The 18622-nt window shown below is 42.3% G+C and overlaps 1 protein-coding gene across 1 annotated transcript; it reads right to left on the bottom strand.

Annotated features, from left to right (window-relative positions):
- Positions 1-2845: 2845 nt before the first annotated feature.
- On the bottom strand, positions 2846-12014 carry LOC125894740 (prothrombin-like). Its single transcript, XM_049586315.1, has 15 exons — positions 11847-12014; positions 10947-11027; positions 10472-10551; positions 10359-10383; positions 9939-10004; positions 9732-9840; positions 9385-9521; positions 8703-8996; positions 8473-8586; positions 8225-8351; positions 7942-8109; positions 7699-7869; positions 7443-7621; positions 6013-6083; positions 2846-3061 (listed from the first exon to the last, which is right to left on the bottom strand). Exons 1-15 carry the CDS (start codon positions 11917-11919, stop codon positions 2909-2911), a joined length of 1848 nt encoding a protein of 615 aa, XP_049442272.1. The 5' UTR covers positions 11920-12014; the 3' UTR covers positions 2846-2908.
- Between the last annotated feature and the right edge of the window lie 6608 nt (positions 12015-18622).

Below are 18622 nucleotides of genomic sequence, written 5' to 3'. Positions count from 1 at the left end.
TCTTTCCTAGACTGAATCGTGGATCGATTAATTTGGACGGTAATTTGGTATTCACCATCCCACTGGCCAAAAACCCCAGAGGCGGCAGTCGAAAAAGACTCTTGCCTACTACCTTAGACGGCGAGATTATTTAAAAAAAAAGCGACGCTCTCTGCAGATCGTAATCAATGGCGCCGACAACCAACTTTGTTTTGCCATTAACTTTGCTCACCTGCTTTACCCCGATATCATCGATAGTGAAGCGTTTGTGCTCGGCAGAGACATTCAAAGCAAGGCGGGTTTGAACAATCAGACCGAGGTAACGTTTGGCGATATAGTGAAATTTGAAAAAGTCTCAAACTGCAAAATTGTAGTGTTCTACGGAAGCAACGACCGTCAAACGTTCTCTAAATTTGTGACCGATTCACCAAGAAGACAAAAGACGGTCTATATGTTTCTGTTTGAAAAACACTACTACGGCATAACGAGCCTGAAATACTTCCTAGGCTCGCCGTACATGTGCAAGTATTGCTACATGGGGTACACCTTCGTCGCGTGTCACAATTGCAACTGTCATTGCTTTGTTTGCCTGGACCCCTCCTGCAGCGAGAGAGAGCCTCGACCCGTGGTTTGCATCGACTGTAACAGAACGTGTCGTTGCACGTTGTGTTTGGCCAAACACAAAGAGCCCGTTGAGAGGCCCGTAGCTAAAAAATACATCAGTAATTGCGAACTGATTAAAAAATGCAAAAAATGCGACATGCTATACTACATCGCTATGAACATTTTGTTTTTAATAACTTGATCCAAAACACAGATTAAATGACAAATGACGACATGTTCCTCTACACGCATTACGAGTTTAGTCCAGTAGTGACCCATTTTCACTCTGTAAGCCAAAACTCCAGAGCTCGGTCTACGATTTCGATCTTTTCCTCGTCACCTTCGGTTATCGTGTTGTAAATCTTGGCGATTGAGTGGTTGATGTGTCTCATCGTCTTAAAGTCATGCAGCAGGAAATCACAAGCGCCCTGGATCCAGTACTCAGACACACAGAGACGGCAAGTGTTAAGAGCTCGTTGGATGGTAGCAATAAACCGACCCGTCCAAAGTCTTTCCATCAGCTGGGAGTGGCGTACCTCGTAAAAATAGTCCGACGTCTCTTCCAGACATTCGTGCTGACACTGACTCGGATGGCTGATTTGACACCCGTTGCAGATTTCCTTTCTGTGCTGGGCCAAAACATACAGCGGCAGTTTACTCACTATGGCTCTCACCGTATTCAGAAATGCCGCAGACAGCACTGAGTTTGTTTCATCGTGCATTCCTTTACAAGGAGGTCCGGTTCGCACGTCTGCGGCGGGAGTGGGCCATGAAGAAGAACACTTGCTGTCGGGTGAATTGGGCATTGTTGGAGTTGATGGAGGAGGACTAGGAGGAAAGCCCTGGGATGGCTGCAGCGGCGGAGAAGGAGAGGCCCAACGCCTCAGCGATGGTGGTGCAGAAGAAGGCCTGATAAGGTTGAATTCTGGTGATGAAGGAGCTGATAAAGGCGGAAGAGACATGTTTTTCAGAGTCTGTTGGTCGTTTTTAACTAGTCCGCCCCAGTCGTAGCTTTTTTAAATGTATTGGTACGGAGGGAGGGAGGAAGGGGTATTTGAAAAAGGAGGAGTCTTCTAAAACAGCGTTTTTTTCACAAGCATAATGTCTCTAGAGCTCCGACTGCTGGCAAAGAGTTCCTTAATATTTTCCGCATTTTCCTCCATCATTTCCAACCAGTCTGTGAGAGGAATGCGTAATGACGCCTGGAATACGCTGCATTCAGAACTGAAATACTCCAAAACAAATTCGTCCGGGTGTTTGTGTCTTCAGCGACACCTGACGGCTGACTCAATAGAACCATCTGCCTGAAGTCGAGCTTTTCGTCTCCTACACAGTGTTGCTCACAATTTTCTTCTTCTCTGTACCCGGGCAGACTTTCTTTCAGGCCGTGCGAGGAATTTGCTTCTCTCGTGTCTCCGGAGGCCGGAAGTAGGTCAAAGGTCACCATTCATCAACTTTAAATTTGACAGAAGCTGTATTATACATCTGTCTATGATGATTACGATGAAGAGGAGGATGATTAAATAATCAGTTATGTTAAATAAAATTATTTCACTGCATTAAATAAAATTATTTCACTATATTAAATAAAATTATTTCACTGTATTAAATAAAACTTTCAGAAACACGTTGACATTTCTTCAGTTTGTTACTGTCAAAGATTTAAAGTGTCTGTCGACAGACTAAACTTTGTTACATTAAACTTCAATTATCTTCATTAACACATTAATTAACTCGTTTATTAACTCGTTTATTAACTCATTCATTAACACGTTAATTAAGTCATTCATTCACTTGTGCATTTGCACATTCATTAACTCATTCATAAACTCATTCATTTAAACTTGTTCATTATACATCCATTAACACATTCATGAACTCATTCATTGACTTGTTAACATATTCATTAACGTGTTCATTAACTTGTTCATTATGCATTTATTAACTCTTTCATTAACTCATTCATTAACTTGTTCATTAACTTGTTCATCATGGATCCAGGATGGTCCAGGTGCGTCGTCTGTAGACGTGGACGGCAAGGACATTGTTTTTAAACAATGTGTATCTCTGATTTTCTAACAACTAAAAATGTGAATTGTGTTTCATCGGTAAAGATCAGCTGATTATTGTTTATGAATCACAGTTAGACATTCGATGGGATGTTTGTGTTGCCATGGAGACTCTATCAGTGTTTAATATTCAGACATGATGTTATCTAAGTACTTGTCACAGGATGGTCACACAAACTTTTATCAGACCAGCGTTTCAGGATTTGAACAAACTTTATTAGCACTCTCTTCGTGACCAGTGACAACAGGAAGTGAGTTTAGTTGTCGTCCTCTCCCGTCTTTTCGATAACTTTCTTCATCCACTTCCTCATCCTGAACAAGTGAGTGTAGAAGCCATACTTCCCATCTCTGTCACAGCCTTCACCCCACGACACGATGCCCATCTGATACCAGCGGTTCTCCGCTGGATACTGCACACACAAATACACAACAACACAAAAGGTTCTTTCACAAAGCAGTCAGATCGCTAACAGATATATAAATATAAATATTTATACACATCAAGACTACTGTTTTATATATATAAAAATATATACATATATATGGATATATATATATATATATATATATATACACACACACACATGCAGATAGCCTACACAATGATTCATGCACAGCCTGGTCGCTCACTGGACGTTACTTTTACATTTATAATAATATAAATAAAATATATATATCAACAACAGCAACTGAAAAGACATTTTATGGTTGAATTATTAGAAGATCACTAATCACTAGTTTTACTATTTTTGATTAAAAAAATATCATGTTTCAATCATCAACACTTTAGATTTAAGTTGTATGTTTAGATTTTGAATGTTTGTTGGATGAAACAAAATTTTTTTGGGCTTTAGAAAAATTAACACAAATAAAATAAATGTGTTAATGCAGAGTTCACACTTAAACTTTAAACATAACCCAGATTACTAAGTGAATTAATATCATGTTTAAGAGAGTTGTCAGTGACTCTGACACAAACTACTCTGAATAAATGTTTTATTTTCTCCTGATGTGTCCAAATGTCTCTACACTGATGTCCAAACAACTAATCTCCAGACACTAATGTTTCTGCACACTGAGGTCCAAACAACTGACATCCAAACACTAACGTCCAAACAACTGACGTCCGAACAAGTGACATTCAAACACTAAAGTCCAAACACTGACGTCCAAACAACTGCTGTACAAACAGCTGACATCCAAACAACTGACTTCCAAACACTGATGTCCAAACATTAATGCCAAAACGCTAACGGCCAAACAACTGACATCCAAACAACTGATAACCAAACACTAACCTCCAAACACTGACGTCCAAACAACTCACGTCTGAACACTGATGTCCAAACACTAATGTCTCTGCACACTGACATTTCTGCACACCGACGTCCAAACACTAACGTCCAAACACCGACATCCAAACAGTGACATCCAAACAGTGACATCCCAACACTGATGTCCAAAAAACTGATATCCAACCACTGACATCAAAAGACCGACGTCCAAAAAACTTACTTCCAAACATCAATGTCCAAACACTAACGACTCTGCACCCTCATGTCCAAACACTGATGTCAAAACACTGATGTCTCTGCACACTGATATCCAAACACTGACGTCTCTGCACACTGACGTCCTAACAATGACATCTCTGCACACTGACGTCTCTGCACACTGATGTCCAAACTCTGACTCTGAGCAGAAGGACAGACAGATAGATAGGTAGGTAGGTAAGTAGGTAGGTAGACGGACGGACGGACGGATGGACGGATCAGGTCTGACTAAAGATGAGACTCTGTGGATTCAGAGTTCAGTTTTATTCATGTGTGATGATGTTAGTTTGATGATGATGATGATATTTTCATTGTAGTGAGACGAGACCTCGCTGTATAAATGACCTATAGTGACCTCTGTGATCATCACATGAAACTTTACAGACACAGAGTGAGACCTCGAACACCAGATGTATTTGTCATCTGATCACAGAAAAATTAAAATCTTACAAAAAATCTACAAATAAAAAACTTTCAAATCACAGCGTGGATTTTTCTGTGGCATTCATTGGGTCAGTTTTTCTTAATACTGTGTTTTAATGATTTTTTACCATTTAAAAAAATTATTTTTATCAGTTAACAAATGGTCAGATTTATATACATTTAAATCTAGATTTGGCATCAAAACTGTAACAAATGATATCAACCCAAAAAAACTGATGCAAAATCTGAGGAGACGTGATGCTTTGATTATAATGTTGTAATAACCCCGTATGTACACTCCCAACATTAACAGTTCAACATTATCACATTTTATGACACAAAGAGCTGAGCAGAACACTGCTCTCTGAAAATGCAGGGTGACTCATGGTCCCTGAAGTCTCCAAAAGTAGATCAGGAGCCAGAGCCTTCAGCTATCAGGCTCCTCTCCTGTGGAATCATCTTCCTGTTACGGTCCGGGAGGCAGACACCGTCTCCACATTTAAGACTAGACTTAAGACTTTCCTCTTTGATAAAGCTTATAGTTAGGGCTGGCTCAGGCTTGCCCTGTACCAGCCCCTAGTTAGGCTGACTTAGGCCTAGTCTGCCGGAGGACCCCCCTATAATACACCGGGCACCTTCTCTCCTTCTCTCTTGCTCTCTCTCGTATCCTATTACTGCATCTTGCTAACTCGGCCATTCTGGATGTCACTAACTCGGCTTCTTCTCCGGAGCCTTTGTGCTCCACTGTCTCTCAGATTAACTCATATCGCAGCGGTGCCTGGACAGCGTGACATGTGTGGTTGTGCTGCTGTCGTGGTCCTGCCAGATGCCTCCTGCTGCTGCTGCCATCATTAGTCATTAGTCATACTTCTACTGTTATTATACACATATGATTATTGTCACACATGTATACTGCCAGATATTAATGTATGATTATTAATTATAATATTATTACTTTCATTAATATTGTTGTAAGCTACTGTCATTACTGTCTGTCCTGCATCTGTCTCTCTCTCTCTCTCTCTCTCTCTCTCTTTCTGTCTCATTGTGTCATGTGGATTACTGTTAATTTTTTATGTTGATCTGTTCTGTATGACATCTATTGCACGTCTGCCCGTCCTGGAAGAGGGATCCCTCCTCAGTTGCTCTTCCTGAGATTTTTACCATTTTTTTCCCCGTTAAAGGGTTTTTTGGGGAGTTTTTCCTGATCAGCTGTGAGGGTCATAAGGACAGAGGGATGTCGTATGCTGTAAAGCCCTGTGAGGCAAATTGTGATTTGTGACACTGGGCTTTATAAATAAAATTGAATTGGATTGGGCTGTGTCTGTAATGTCTCCTGTCCCTAATAAATTGGTCTCTGTGGGTTGTGAAATTGTGTTGGTCACCTTCATCACAAACGGTCCACCGCTGTCTCCCTCACAGGAGTCTCCACGCTCGTCATCTTCTGGTTCATAACCTGGGACACAGGTGAGAGGGTCGTTTGAGCTCAATGCTAAAATTAGAATGCTAACATGCCAACAATGTTAACGTGCTTTTTTATATAATACTATATTATGACTTTTATAACACATTACATTTCAGTACATTACGTTAAATTATTTTCTGACGTATGATACCCTGACTTAATTTGAACCAAATGTTTTTGACGTATCTCACAGATGTTATGAATGACAGGCTGAACGTCATAGTAACAACTAAGGACAGGATGGTGTCTTTTCAGTATTCTCTCATGTTCCCTCACAGTGCTGTTGGGTATGTTTGTCACTGAGTTTTTCAGTGAATTTTTTAGAACAGATGCCAGAGTTCAGCGTGAATGGTTTCTGTTGTAAAGACTTTCTCCTCCGAGTCTCAGTGATGGCGATCACATAACGTAACATATTTAAAGTACAGAAGCAAAACTGATGTCATTATGAAGCCGAGTAGCTGAGGAACATGTCGACCTGATGATGGTGCTACATGAAAAGTCAAAAGGATTCATTCTCTGAAGAACATGGACGTCTGAAAAAAACTTTAAATCGGTTTTGAAGATGTTTGTGGACAGAAGAAAGACTGTCATCCTCACAGTGTTTCTGCTGTGTGTCATTTATAGAACAACAGTAGAAACAAAAATGTTACCAACACAGGACATGTTGTTTGTGGACAGAGGACAGACTCATCCTCACAGTGTCTCTGCTGCGTCTCATTTATACAACAACAGAAGAAACATAAATGTTACCGGCACAGAGCATGATGCTTGTAGACAGAGGACAGACTGTCGTCCTCACAGTGTCTCTGCTGTATCTCGTTAATAGAACAGTAGAAATAAAAATGTTACTGGCACAGAGCATGTTGTTTATAGACACAGGACAGACCGTTGTCTTCACAGTGTCTCTGCTGCGTGTCATTTATAGAACAACAGTAGAAAAATACACGTTACTGGCACAGAACATGTTGTTTGTGGACAGAGGACAGACTGTCGTCCTCACAGTGTCTCTGCTGCATCTTATTTATAGAACAGTAGAAAGAAAAATGTTACCAGCACAGAGCATGTTGTTTGTGGACAGAGGACAGACCGTCGTCTTTACAGTGTCTCTGCTGTATCTCATTCATAGAACAACAGTAGAAAAATACACGTTACTGGCACAGAACATGTTGTTTGTGGACAGAGGACAGACTGTTGTCCTCACAGTGTCTCTGCTGCGTCTTATTTATAGAACAGTAGAAAGAAAAATGTTACCAGCACATAGCATGTCGTTTGTGGACAGAGGATAGATCCTCGTCCTCACAGTGTCTCTGCTGCATCTAATTTATAGAACAGTAGATATAAAAACATTACCAGCACAGAACATGTTGTCTGTGATCGTGACGGATGTGGAGCTGCGGCAGATGTTCTGGTCCACGATTGGTAGATGGATCTGTTGGAGGACTGTGGGCTTATGTCTGGCTGAAGGGTTCCAGGTTTCCTTCAGGTTTCCCCAGCCTGTCACTCGACCTTTGTAACCTTCGCTCATCAGACTGTCAGACAAAAAGAACATGACTCATAGAGTACAACACGAGGGTCAAACAGTTGACGCTTTCTGTGTGACTCTTACGCCTTGGCGACGTTCTTGCTGGGCAGGCAGACCGGGAAGATCTCATCGGTGAATGTGATTGGCCGCGTCATGTGCAACAGGGCAATGTCACGGTTCATGTTTTCCTTCCAGTTATACTTTGGGTGGACGATGATCTTACTGATGGCCACGATCTTCTCAGTGCGTTCAAACCTGAAATTCATTATTAATTTTCTCGTGTTCTGATCTCAGATATTCGTCACACTCATAGAAAGGAAGTCTTACTTGGCCCTGTTGTGTTTCCCCAGTCGCACCAGGATGTCGTCGGAGGTGAAGTTCGTGTTCCGGGGCGGGTAGAGGATGCAGTGGGCAGCGGTGAGGATCCACTGATCGCTGATCAGACTGCCTCCGCACAGCAGCTGCTGTGGACTGCGCTTAAACAGCATCACCTGCCTGTGAACCATGATACATACACAGGTAGATAGTTTGGTTTACATGTTTCTCCTGATCAAGTGTTGTTTACTGCATGGTCACCATTGTGACAGTTCATTGTTTTTAGTGTTGTTACCATGGTGCTGAGGCCACCTCGGCATTATCGCCCCCAACGATACGTTTGTCTTGGAATGTGTCCAGAAGCTCGTTCTCTTTTGCATCCACCTTGTTTTGTTTTTCAAACAGGGGGCGCTCTCCACACACTACGACACACCCAGTACATCAGTCAGTAAACCAGTTAAACCAGTCAGTCCCTGCTAACTGGTCAGTAATCACTCAGGCAGTTGATTTAGTTCGATGACTTGTTGACTCGTCACAACTCACCACTTTCTCCTTTTCCGAAGGTTTGAGGATTGAAAAATGTTCTGCTGTCAGGTGGCAGGACGGAGCGCTCCCGTCCTTCATCTCTATCAGTGGACAAGTCCACCAACGGATCCTCTGAGAGACAGACGCAGGTCAGAGACAGACACAGGTCAGAGACAGACAGTGGACAGACAGGTAAGAGGCAGTTGACTGATCAGCAGTAGTACTCTGCAGTAGCTACTTGTATTTACCACACAGCTCCAGGTCGCAGTAGTCGATGGTCACATTACCGGCGACCTCCACGTAGCACCAGGGGCCCTCAGGGTCGTTGTCGGGATTACGACACTTGTTTCCTGGCAGAGTGACTTCGGGGATGAACTCTTTGTCCATGCTAAGGGCCTTTGCTTCCGGAGATGACCACTGCAGGCAGGTGTGTCCTCCCAGGGTGACGGTCAGGTTGCCAACGTAGTCGATGCCATGATTGGGTACACACTCAGTGGTTTTGATTGGTTCAGGGGCCAACGTGGGCGGGACAAAGTTCTCACCTTCAAAGAAAAGACAGTGTTATTGTCCAAGTCATGATGTAGGAGCACCGGATTAACAGAGGTATTCCTAGGACTGTAGACACCACAGGTGGGGACTCTATGGGTGTGTGTCAGGTGATACAGACTCACCACAGATGGGGACTCTACAGGTGTGTCAGGTGATACAGACTCACCACAGGTGGGGACTCTACAGGTGTGTCAGGTGACAGGTTTCTACAATTTTTTTCCTGTTAAAGGTTTTGGGGGGAGTTTTTCCTGATTAGCTGTGAGGGTCCAAGGCACAGAGGGTTGTCGTATGCTGTAAAGCCTCTGAGGTAAATTGTGATTTGTGATATTGGGCTTTATAAATAAAATTGATTGATTGATTGATTGACTGATACAGACTCACCACAGGTGGGGACTCTACAGGTCTCCTTCTGGACCGTGGGGTCTTTGGTGAAGCACCAAGGTCCATCTGTGTTGTTGTTTGGGTTTCTACAGAAGTTCTCGTGAAGGATGCTGTTTGGTTCTGAAGCATTGTACTCCCTACAGACAGACAGACAGACAGACAGACAGACAGTTAATAACCCTGTCCTGAAGCTCCTGTTTGTGGCTCTGAATCTGAACTGGGTCTAAATTATTCTGTTCATATTTAAGATCTATGACATTATCAGAGTTCTGTAGGGGACTTATTATGAGATGTCGGTCTGTCTGTTAGTCACCTTATCATGGGATGTCAGTGTGTTTGTCGGTTACCTTATTATGGGATGTGGGAAGCTGCTTGTCCAGTATTGACATTGTTTTCCTGACCGTGTGATGTTGATGTTTCCTTCATATTTAACTCCTGTACCAGAAATACACTGACCTACACACACACACACACACACGCACATTGTCAATGTTTATGACCATTTTATTACAATAAGTTTACAATAAGTTTACATTGAGTTTGTATGTATTTACCTTCTATACACTGTCTGATGATGTTGATGTTGTTCTGTGTTCTTACCAGCTGAGTTCCGTTACAGTCTGAGAGATGGACAGACGGACGGATGGACAGAGAGAAAGACAGATGGATGGACAGATGAATGGATGGACAGACAGGTAGTTGTATGTTTGTGACCTCAGATTGTTTTTGATCTGTTTAGGACTTTGATCATGTTTGTTCATGTTCACAGAACAGATCAGATTAAAGTTTAAAGAGTTCAACATAAATCGTCTGCACACAGAAACCATTCAAACCATTTTATAAGTTTAAACCAATGTTTAAATGTGAAGTCATAAATGATCTGCATACAGACAGAAATGGTTTTAATAGTTTTGAATAAATAAATGTGTGTTGTATTTTTTCTGTCAGTGGGGTGAAGCTGCAGAAAATCTCACCCAGGTATTTTTCCCAGAAGTTTTTCTGTAGAAGAGACAGACAGTTATAGTTACAGTTACTTTTATTGTTGGAACAACAGAGTGAATGGGACCAGAACGAAATGGAGTCATACTGTTTTATCTGGTTGTTGGAACACCTCTTTGGCTTCTTCATGGTCACAGATTTCTTCCACACATTCTCTCTCCAGGTTCCCTTTTGTCAAGTAATTCACATAAATAATAAAGATGAAAAACAACAACAACAAAACTGAACATTTGGAATAAAAATAACAATATCCCGTAATCCAGGATCTTCAGGCAAATATCAGTGTGGAGAAAAACTCTGTTAGAATTAAAAGCCCTGCTTCACTTAAGTTTAATAATTTTAACATCAAAATATGTTTAAAATAACCAAAGAGTTAAGTAAAAGTATTGATCAGGCAAACGGTGGGGGGGGATCAGACCAAATGAAATTCAATGTATGTTTCATTTCTTTAAAATATTGCGTGATGTTTACTCATTAACCTTTAAAAATTCACTCAGATATGAACTCTGAGTTCTGAACTGGTGATGTGTGAAATAAAGCCAAGTGTTGTTCAGGTAACTAACCTGGTTTCACCTCCTCAGACAACTGATTGGCTCGACGGCTCCTGACCAACACCTGCGATGCCAACTGGCTCTTCAGGAAAACTATGGATGGACAGATGGATGGATGGATGGACGCATGGATGGACAGGTACAGACAGAGACACAGACAGACAGACAGTAAATTATTACAGTTACTGAATAAAAGCTTCTGGTGTTTTAACAGGTGTTTGCATTATTTTGTCCACCCTGCTGATGATAGAATGATAAATATCTAAATGTTAAAATCAAACTGAATATCAAAAAGTCCTGACCTGAGTAATTACTTTGAGATTACGTTGCCTGTCTCCAATAAACTGACCAGTGAGTGTAATTTAATTAACAGTCAGTCAGCCATTAAACAGAAAGTTATAAAATACTTTACTGAATGTAAAAATACTAATACTGCGGTTTACAGTACGTCCTGCGTTATGATGTCAACGACCTTTAATACTTTGATCTGTAACCATGGATCGTGTGTGTGTGTGTGTGTGTGTGTGTGTGAGTGTGAGAGAGAGAGAGAGTGAGTGAGTGAGTGAGTAAAAATACTGTGAACTGAGGCAGGTGTGTAAATGATCAGAGAATATGAATACTACAGTATAATAGAAAGTTAAAGTGAAATAATGACCTCAGAAAATATATAAATTATTTCTGTAAAGAACTTTTAGGAAGTATATGAATATCGATTATCAGGATCAGTAATACTTTATATTTCTACTGCTTCTGCAACTGTACCACAACTTACTGCTTCTGGATGTGTGACTGACACTTCTTCTACCACTGTGACTAAGACTCAGTAGTAGTTAAAGAAGTACGAGGTGTGGTGGGGTTACATGAACTACAACTCAGCAGTATTTAGAACAATATGAGGTAAAGTAGACGTACCGTGGTCGGCCAGGCAGCCCTGCAGCATAAACAGCAGGAGAACAGCAGCTGGTTTAGATCTTGGTTTCACCATGGTCTAGATTTCCAACAAGCAGAGCCTCAGAGTCCGTCTTCAGTTTGTCTCTGTCTGTCCCTCTGTCTCTCACTTTGTCTCTGTCCGTGGCTGTGGGGGTGTGAGAGGTGGGTGTTATTGACCGAAGGGTCATAGTGTGAGTAAGACTGATGAGTTGGACGTGTTTGCTTTGAGTCAGCCAGTTCAGGATGTCCAATAACCTGCAATACTGCTGTAGTCTGACCATAGAGAGGACATGTGTAGGACCTAGAGTTCTCTGACCATGGAGAGTAAATGTGTGTGGATCTGCACTGTAAAAAACAAAAAAAAACAAAAAGAAAAACTTAAATAAATGTTAAAAGCACTGGCAGTAAAGGGTTAGGGTTCAGGGGATAACTAGCACCGATGGCCCGTGGGCCATTCTCATTTTGGGGAATATCGTTTGATAGAAAGGTTGTAGCGAGCTGGAACCAAGCTCTACCCCACCTAATTGGGCCATGGGGTTTCCAACGAGCCCACCCCGGAGTCTCTAGGACTTTTGGTTGGCGAGATATGGGCATTTTTATTTTTAAATTGGCTGTATCTCGGGAAGGGAAGGTAGTAGAAAGATGGGGACATGACAGGCATGTTGAGCGCCCCCAAATTAGGTGTGACAGCAGCCACTCATGAGTCTCTAGGAGCTATGGTTCCGGAGTTGTGGGCAATTGAAATCTGCTATCTAAGTGAATGGGAGAGTGAAAAATGACGAAGTGTAGAGGGCAAAATGGTGAGTCCAGAAAGTGCATGGGAGCAGGTTTCAGGCAATTTGGAGTTGAATGGTAACTATTTTGGAGAGAGGTTTTTGGCAATGTCCACCCCCTCTTTTTCCTAAAGCTAAGGACTTTGAGCTTAGTAGAAGGGTCCCCTAGGTTGTTGTAGCCCTGGGTGGTTCTATACGTACCTTGAGGAAGCCCCAGGTGGCACCAGCCCTGGGTGGCTACATCCCTAGGTTGAGCAAGTCCCAGGTGTTTCCAGCCCTGTTTTGGTCTTTTCCTAGCTTAAATAAGTCCTAAGTGCTGCAGTGATGTGCAGGGAGTGGTATTTGGTGGGGATAGGAGGTAACATCCTAAAGTGGGGATAGATTCACTTGGTTTGTCTTGAATAATTTTGGCTACGTTTTTGGCAAAGCTTCCCTTCCACATCCCTTAACCTTACCACTTTGACCCTAGCTTAAGTCTTCCCTAGGTGGCTTCAGTCCTAGGTAGAGCAAGCCCTAGTTGGCTACAGCCCTAGGCAATTCAAGCCCTAGGTGGAAGTTCATAGTGTTGGTCAGGAGTTGTGGACTCTTTGGTCTGGCCTCTGTGGACTCCCTAGGACTACAGAGGCACGGAAGCCTCCACGCCACATCAAGGCAGAGTCCATGTGGAGGGTGTTTTTTAAATTTTTTTTTTTTGTAATTTGTTTTTAATGAACAATGATTTGTCATAGCTTAACTTTTTATCTCCAACTATGCTATCATAATGACACTACCCGAACTTTTGCTAACTTACCCTAACTTTGTGAACACACCCAGACACACATACCCATACAAATTCTTACTTTACTTAGCCTCCTCTTCTGCCTTCACCTTTGCCCACTTCTTTCTCCATGCATCAAAGGACCTGGCAGGGATCCCTTTTTCGCTGCATTTTGTGACATATGCAGCATATGGTACTTGGCGGTTCATGGCAAAATATGCGCATGCCAGGGAGAGTTCTTCGGCGGTCCAGGAGCTGCTGTCATTGGCAGGCAGGTACTGCACCTGGCCTGTTGGTGGACATTGTTGTATGTCCTGCACCTCCACTTCTATCACATCCTCCTCCACCTCATCTGGTTCCTGTGCTTGCAGCTGTGGAGTTTTCCCTTTGAGGGCATTCACAGTTGGGGCAGCGGTCATCTTGTAGGGAATGTCTTCATGCAGCTTCCAAATGGTGATGGAGCATAGCCTGGGAAAGGAGAAGTTGGACAGGAGCTGCAGGGCCTGTGTCTTGGAATGTGGGATGGGAAGTTCGTTGATGAGGGTGGGTAATTCATGTAGTCATTCCTCATCGTTATCCCCACACAGCTCAGGAACGTGAGGAGCTTGATCTCCTGCCCTGGCGCCATCCCCTGTGGCATCCGGATCACGCATTTTTTCATCCAGGGCATCCCGTGGTCCCGGTATATCTGGAGGCTCTTGGACCACGCCAAGCCCTGACGCTCTATCTCCACGCACACTGTGGAAGTGAGCTCTACCAGATAGCAGACGGATGTGGGCCACTTCTGGCAATGATCCGGTACTGTAGGCATTCTTCTGGCCCGGACAAAACATATGTGAACCTGAAGCTGTTAGGAACAAAGAATGTTTGGTGGAGTCAGTGCACTCTCCATCCAGCCCGTCCAAACCTGGGACAGTCCCATCCCCCACCAGAGAGAGACACACAGAAGCAGATTTGGAAAAAATGGTTGGGGTCAGAATGAAAATATGGGTTAGGCAAGAAGGGATATACACATAGTCTCTACCTATGTTGACCAACGACAACATAGTTGTGTGGGGAGACAGAGGCAAGGCATTGGCCGGTGCAGGTTAGTCCCCAGCCACCTGCCACTTGCTGTCCTGAGCCATATTAGAAGAGAAAAGTAGAAAGAAGAGGAGAGAGGGGGAGGGGGGGAGGGAAACAGAGAGGATGGGAACGCAAGGTCTCCACGGTGCCACTTGTCATGACAGACCACAGTCTAAGCTGCTAAGGATACACATCAAAAGAAATTATTAATTAATTAAGCGTACTACAAAGGAAATGCCAGTTACATCAGGTAAGCATACTACAAAAGGAACTGCCAGGCATGCCAGGTAAGTGTACAATAGAGGAACTGTCAGTTACGTTCCAATGCAAATGTTATAGTGTTGTTGCGAAAGAATTTTAATTTGGAGGTCATATTTACAGAGTGATTGAGATATTGGTCATTTTTATTGTAAATTTTCATTATTTATTTATTCATTGATTTATTTATTTATGCAGTTTTTATTATTATTTATTTATATATTCATTTAGGTTAGTATTTAGTTATTTATTTATTTAATTATTTAACATTTTGAAGTATTTGGAAAAGAGAATGTTTGGACTCAACCATCCGATAGGATGGTGGAGTCAGTGCACACTCCATCCAGCCCGTCCAAGTATGGGACAGTCCCATCCCCCCAGAAAGAGAGACCAGAGCAGGTGCAAATGTTTTTACATATAACAATGCTTACTATTATAATTAATTTGTACATAATAATGGCACTGTAAAATAGGTAGAGATATATATGAGAAAGACACAGTGGAAAATAAAAGAGGGTTGGGTTGTGGCGAGAGAAATGATGTAATGGTTGGGTCTTAGGTCAAATTGAGAAATGGTGGGGGTATGAGGAGGATATAATTTGGTTTAAAAAAAAAAAAAAAGGGGGGGGGGGAAAGATCCAATATGGTTGAAGTTAGGGCCAGGTTATGGTGGGGTTGGGATTAGAATAAAATTAGGCTTAGGGGTTAGGGTTAGGTTAGGGGATTGGTGATGTTTTATCAAACAAGTTTTCTGCTGTCCTATCGGACGTACAGAAAGCACAGGCACACACAGGGCCTCAACATCCCTTCCTCTTTCATTTTCATCTTTATTTTCCACACAGTCCACCAGTCAGAAGCCATAAGAAACCCCAGCCCAGAATACCATCGATGGTAGACTGGGCCCAAAGAAAAGGGGGGGGGGCCTTCAATAACATATGTCTCCAGCTCAGAGAGGGCAGATAAAAGATGTTTTAATCAACTTCATTGAGGCCGTTGGGTGCAAGAGTTTTTAATTTTGCTATCCAACGTTTCTCCACTGTCAGTCTCTGTGCTGTTGACCAGTCGATCTTCGACTCGAGGCCCGCAATTAATAAATTTTCCACGCCATGTGTACGAAAATGAACATAAAGTTCAGTATTTTTAATTTCTCGACCAATATGGTACACGTGTTGTTTTAAGCGTTGGAGCAACGTGTTCTTCGTCTGTCCAATATATAGCTTTTCACACATTCTACATTCAATCAAGTAAACAAGATTTGTCGATACCAGTTGGAACTGTTGCCAAACTGGAGCACTCAAGTCTGTGTACTTGTTCTTGACATATTTGGTCGATTTAAAGTGAACATGTTCAGGTGGTTGTTTTTTATTTTCCAATGAGGCATGTACCAGGAGATCTTTTAAATTACTGTTACGTTTAAAAGCCGAAATAAGTTTGAATTCCGACAGAGGACCAAGAGCACCCTGTAGGTCTTTAAAGTGGGTTTTTACTACCGAATTGAGTTTCAGTGCGGAAGTAGAGAAGGTCGATACCAGAGGGACCAGGTTTTTATTTTGCTCCCTTCTGTTTATTACCTGTCCTTCACAGAAACTATGTTGTACTTCCACTTTAATAGAACGCAGAAAAGTCCTGCTATAGCCTCTGGACCTGAGAGCTTTAAAGAGCATTTTAGTTGCCACTTCCACATCGTCCGACCTTGTGCATATCCTGCGAAACCTTATCAATTGGGATTTAACGATCCTTGAAGGTATGTTTAGGATGGAAACTTTTTTATGTAACAAGGCGTGTGAATCTGTTGGTTTAAAATATACCCTGGTTCCCAGTGTCCACTTTTCTGCAGGTTCCTTGACGATGATGAAGACCTGTGTGTCCAGAAATTCAATTTTTTCAGTTTGTAAATTATACTTGACATGAATTGAATCATGATGACCATTCAGAGTGCTGATAAACTGTTTAAAATCGGCCTCTGTATGAGTCCATACTCCAAAAATATCATCCAGGTACCTGCAATAAAACATTGGTAACTTGAGGCACTTGGGGAAGACGGTTCGCTCCCAGTCCGCCATGTATAAATTAGCGTAGGCTGGGGCGAACTTCTTCCCCATGGCCGTCCCATGTACCTGCAGGTAATACTTGGAGTCAAATTCAAAATCATTTCTTGTCAAACTTATTTCTAAAAGCTGGAGAAGGGCCTCATCTGGTCTGTTTCGGTCAGGATATTTTTGAAAGGTCTGTCTGATTGCTGTCAAACCCAGCTGTGTATCTATATTTGTGTACAAGGCGTCTATATCCACCGAAAAGAGCATTGCTCCCGGTGTAGTTTGGATTAATTTGATCTTATTAACAAAGTCATAAGTGTCTTTGATGTAACTATCATGCTTTTGTGACAAGGGATTCAAAAAATAATCAATAAATTCAGCTACTCGACATGATTCACTACCACAGTCTGACACAATCGGTCGACCTGGGGGGATCTCGTGGGACTGTCCAGGTGCTCGGGTCCTTATGGATTTTGGGGAGCAAATAAAATTTCCTTGGACGTGGAGGGTCCTCCCCAGACAAATAAAATCTTTGTTTGGAAGAGATGTATTTCTTCCTGTATAAATCCTCCAAGATATCGCGAATCATGACCTGGGTTTCCAGTTGTAGAGAGCGTGGGAGTGATTTATAATGGAAAGAATTATTCAATTGCCTATGGGCTTCCACAAGATATTGTGTTCTATCCAAAATGACTATTGTTGATCCCTTGTCAGCAGGCTTTATGACAATGTCCTGTCTTTTTCTAAGTGCATTTAATGCTTTTCTCTCTTGTATAGTTAAGTTATTTTTCTCTGTGTTTCTGCTAGAGATTTTTCTAGCTCTCGTAAATCCTTCCTAATCAGTTTTTGAATTAGGGAGGTATCGAGTCAGACTTGGGTTCCCATTTGGAAGACTCAACAAAGGGTACCCGAGTAGGATTCACAGTATAGTCAAAATAATCCAGCAACTTTAGACGCCTATGATATTCAGACAGATCTCTTTTCAAGCTGTTTTTATCTGATCTTACAGGTGTTGGTATAAAAGAGAGGCCCTTCTCCAGCAATTCTTTTTCAGCTTGGTTTAAAACAAAAAAGTGTGACAAATTAAGTATACTAGTCGAAGGGGGGGTGAGAGATCTCGGTCCCCCACTTGTTAGTTTAATTGTTTCATCCAAGAATCTAGAATATTTGATGCTGTTTTGGTTGTCCAATGAACAGGATCATGACTATGCACCGCAAAAAGATGGTCTTCCACCATGTTCAATGTTTTGAACTGTCTCAACAAATAATGGTTGATCTGTTCTATCAGGCGCTGTGTGCGAAAGTCAAGCCCGTTTGAGAACTGAATCAGTGGCACAAAAATCTGTGCATGGGGGAAAACCCTACGTGTCAGTGCTACCAATTTCTGAAACTGTTTTTCATTGTCTCTAAAAGGTTGTTTCTGAGACAATTATTCAAACCCACAGAAAGCACGACTTTTTGCGTGGTGATAGACGGTTGTAGCTTTTCCAAAATCCCTTTCAGATGGTGTATTTGAGCTCCAGGAAAACTGTCAATCTGAACCAATGGATAGTCATATTTAGGAATTCTGGAGAGGTTTGAATCGCCCAATATCAGAATTGGCTGTCTCACCTCCAGTGACCAAAGCCTGATTTTTTGGGAGGTCACTGGGTGACGGGTGGGTTTAGTCACCGTTTTTTGAACCCCAGGTTCAGTGGAGGTGGGCTCCTGCCTACCCGGTGGGTCAGTGAGAGTGGCCACCGTGTGAGGAGGAGAAACTCCCACTTCCCCCACCATACTTCTACCGCCACCCAACAAATCGGCTGTTTGTCCAGAGTGTATCTCCTCAATGGAGTCAGGGACTAGAACAGCAACATTAGAGACAACATT

This window comes from Epinephelus fuscoguttatus, linkage group LG9, assembly GCF_011397635.1.
Source record: "Epinephelus fuscoguttatus linkage group LG9, E.fuscoguttatus.final_Chr_v1".
Lineage (NCBI taxonomy): Eukaryota > Metazoa > Chordata > Actinopteri > Perciformes > Serranidae > Epinephelus > Epinephelus fuscoguttatus.
This window is presented reverse-complemented; position numbering and strand designations above follow the sequence as displayed.

Bases quoted from the DNA above. Each gene is read 5' to 3' on its own strand.
- LOC125894740 (XM_049586315.1), bottom strand. From the start codon at position 11,919: ATGGTGAAACCAAGATCTAAACCAGCTGCTGTTCTCCTGCTGTTTATG. The intron at 10,552-10,946 runs GTTAGTTACCTG...ACTTGACAAAAG, and splicing joins GTCTGAGGAGGTGAAACCAG to GGAACCTGGAGAGAGAATGT. The intron at 8,997-9,384 runs GTGAGTCTGTAT...TTTTCTTTGAAG, and splicing joins CTGTAGAGTCCCCACCTGTG to GTGAGAACTTTGTCCCGCCC.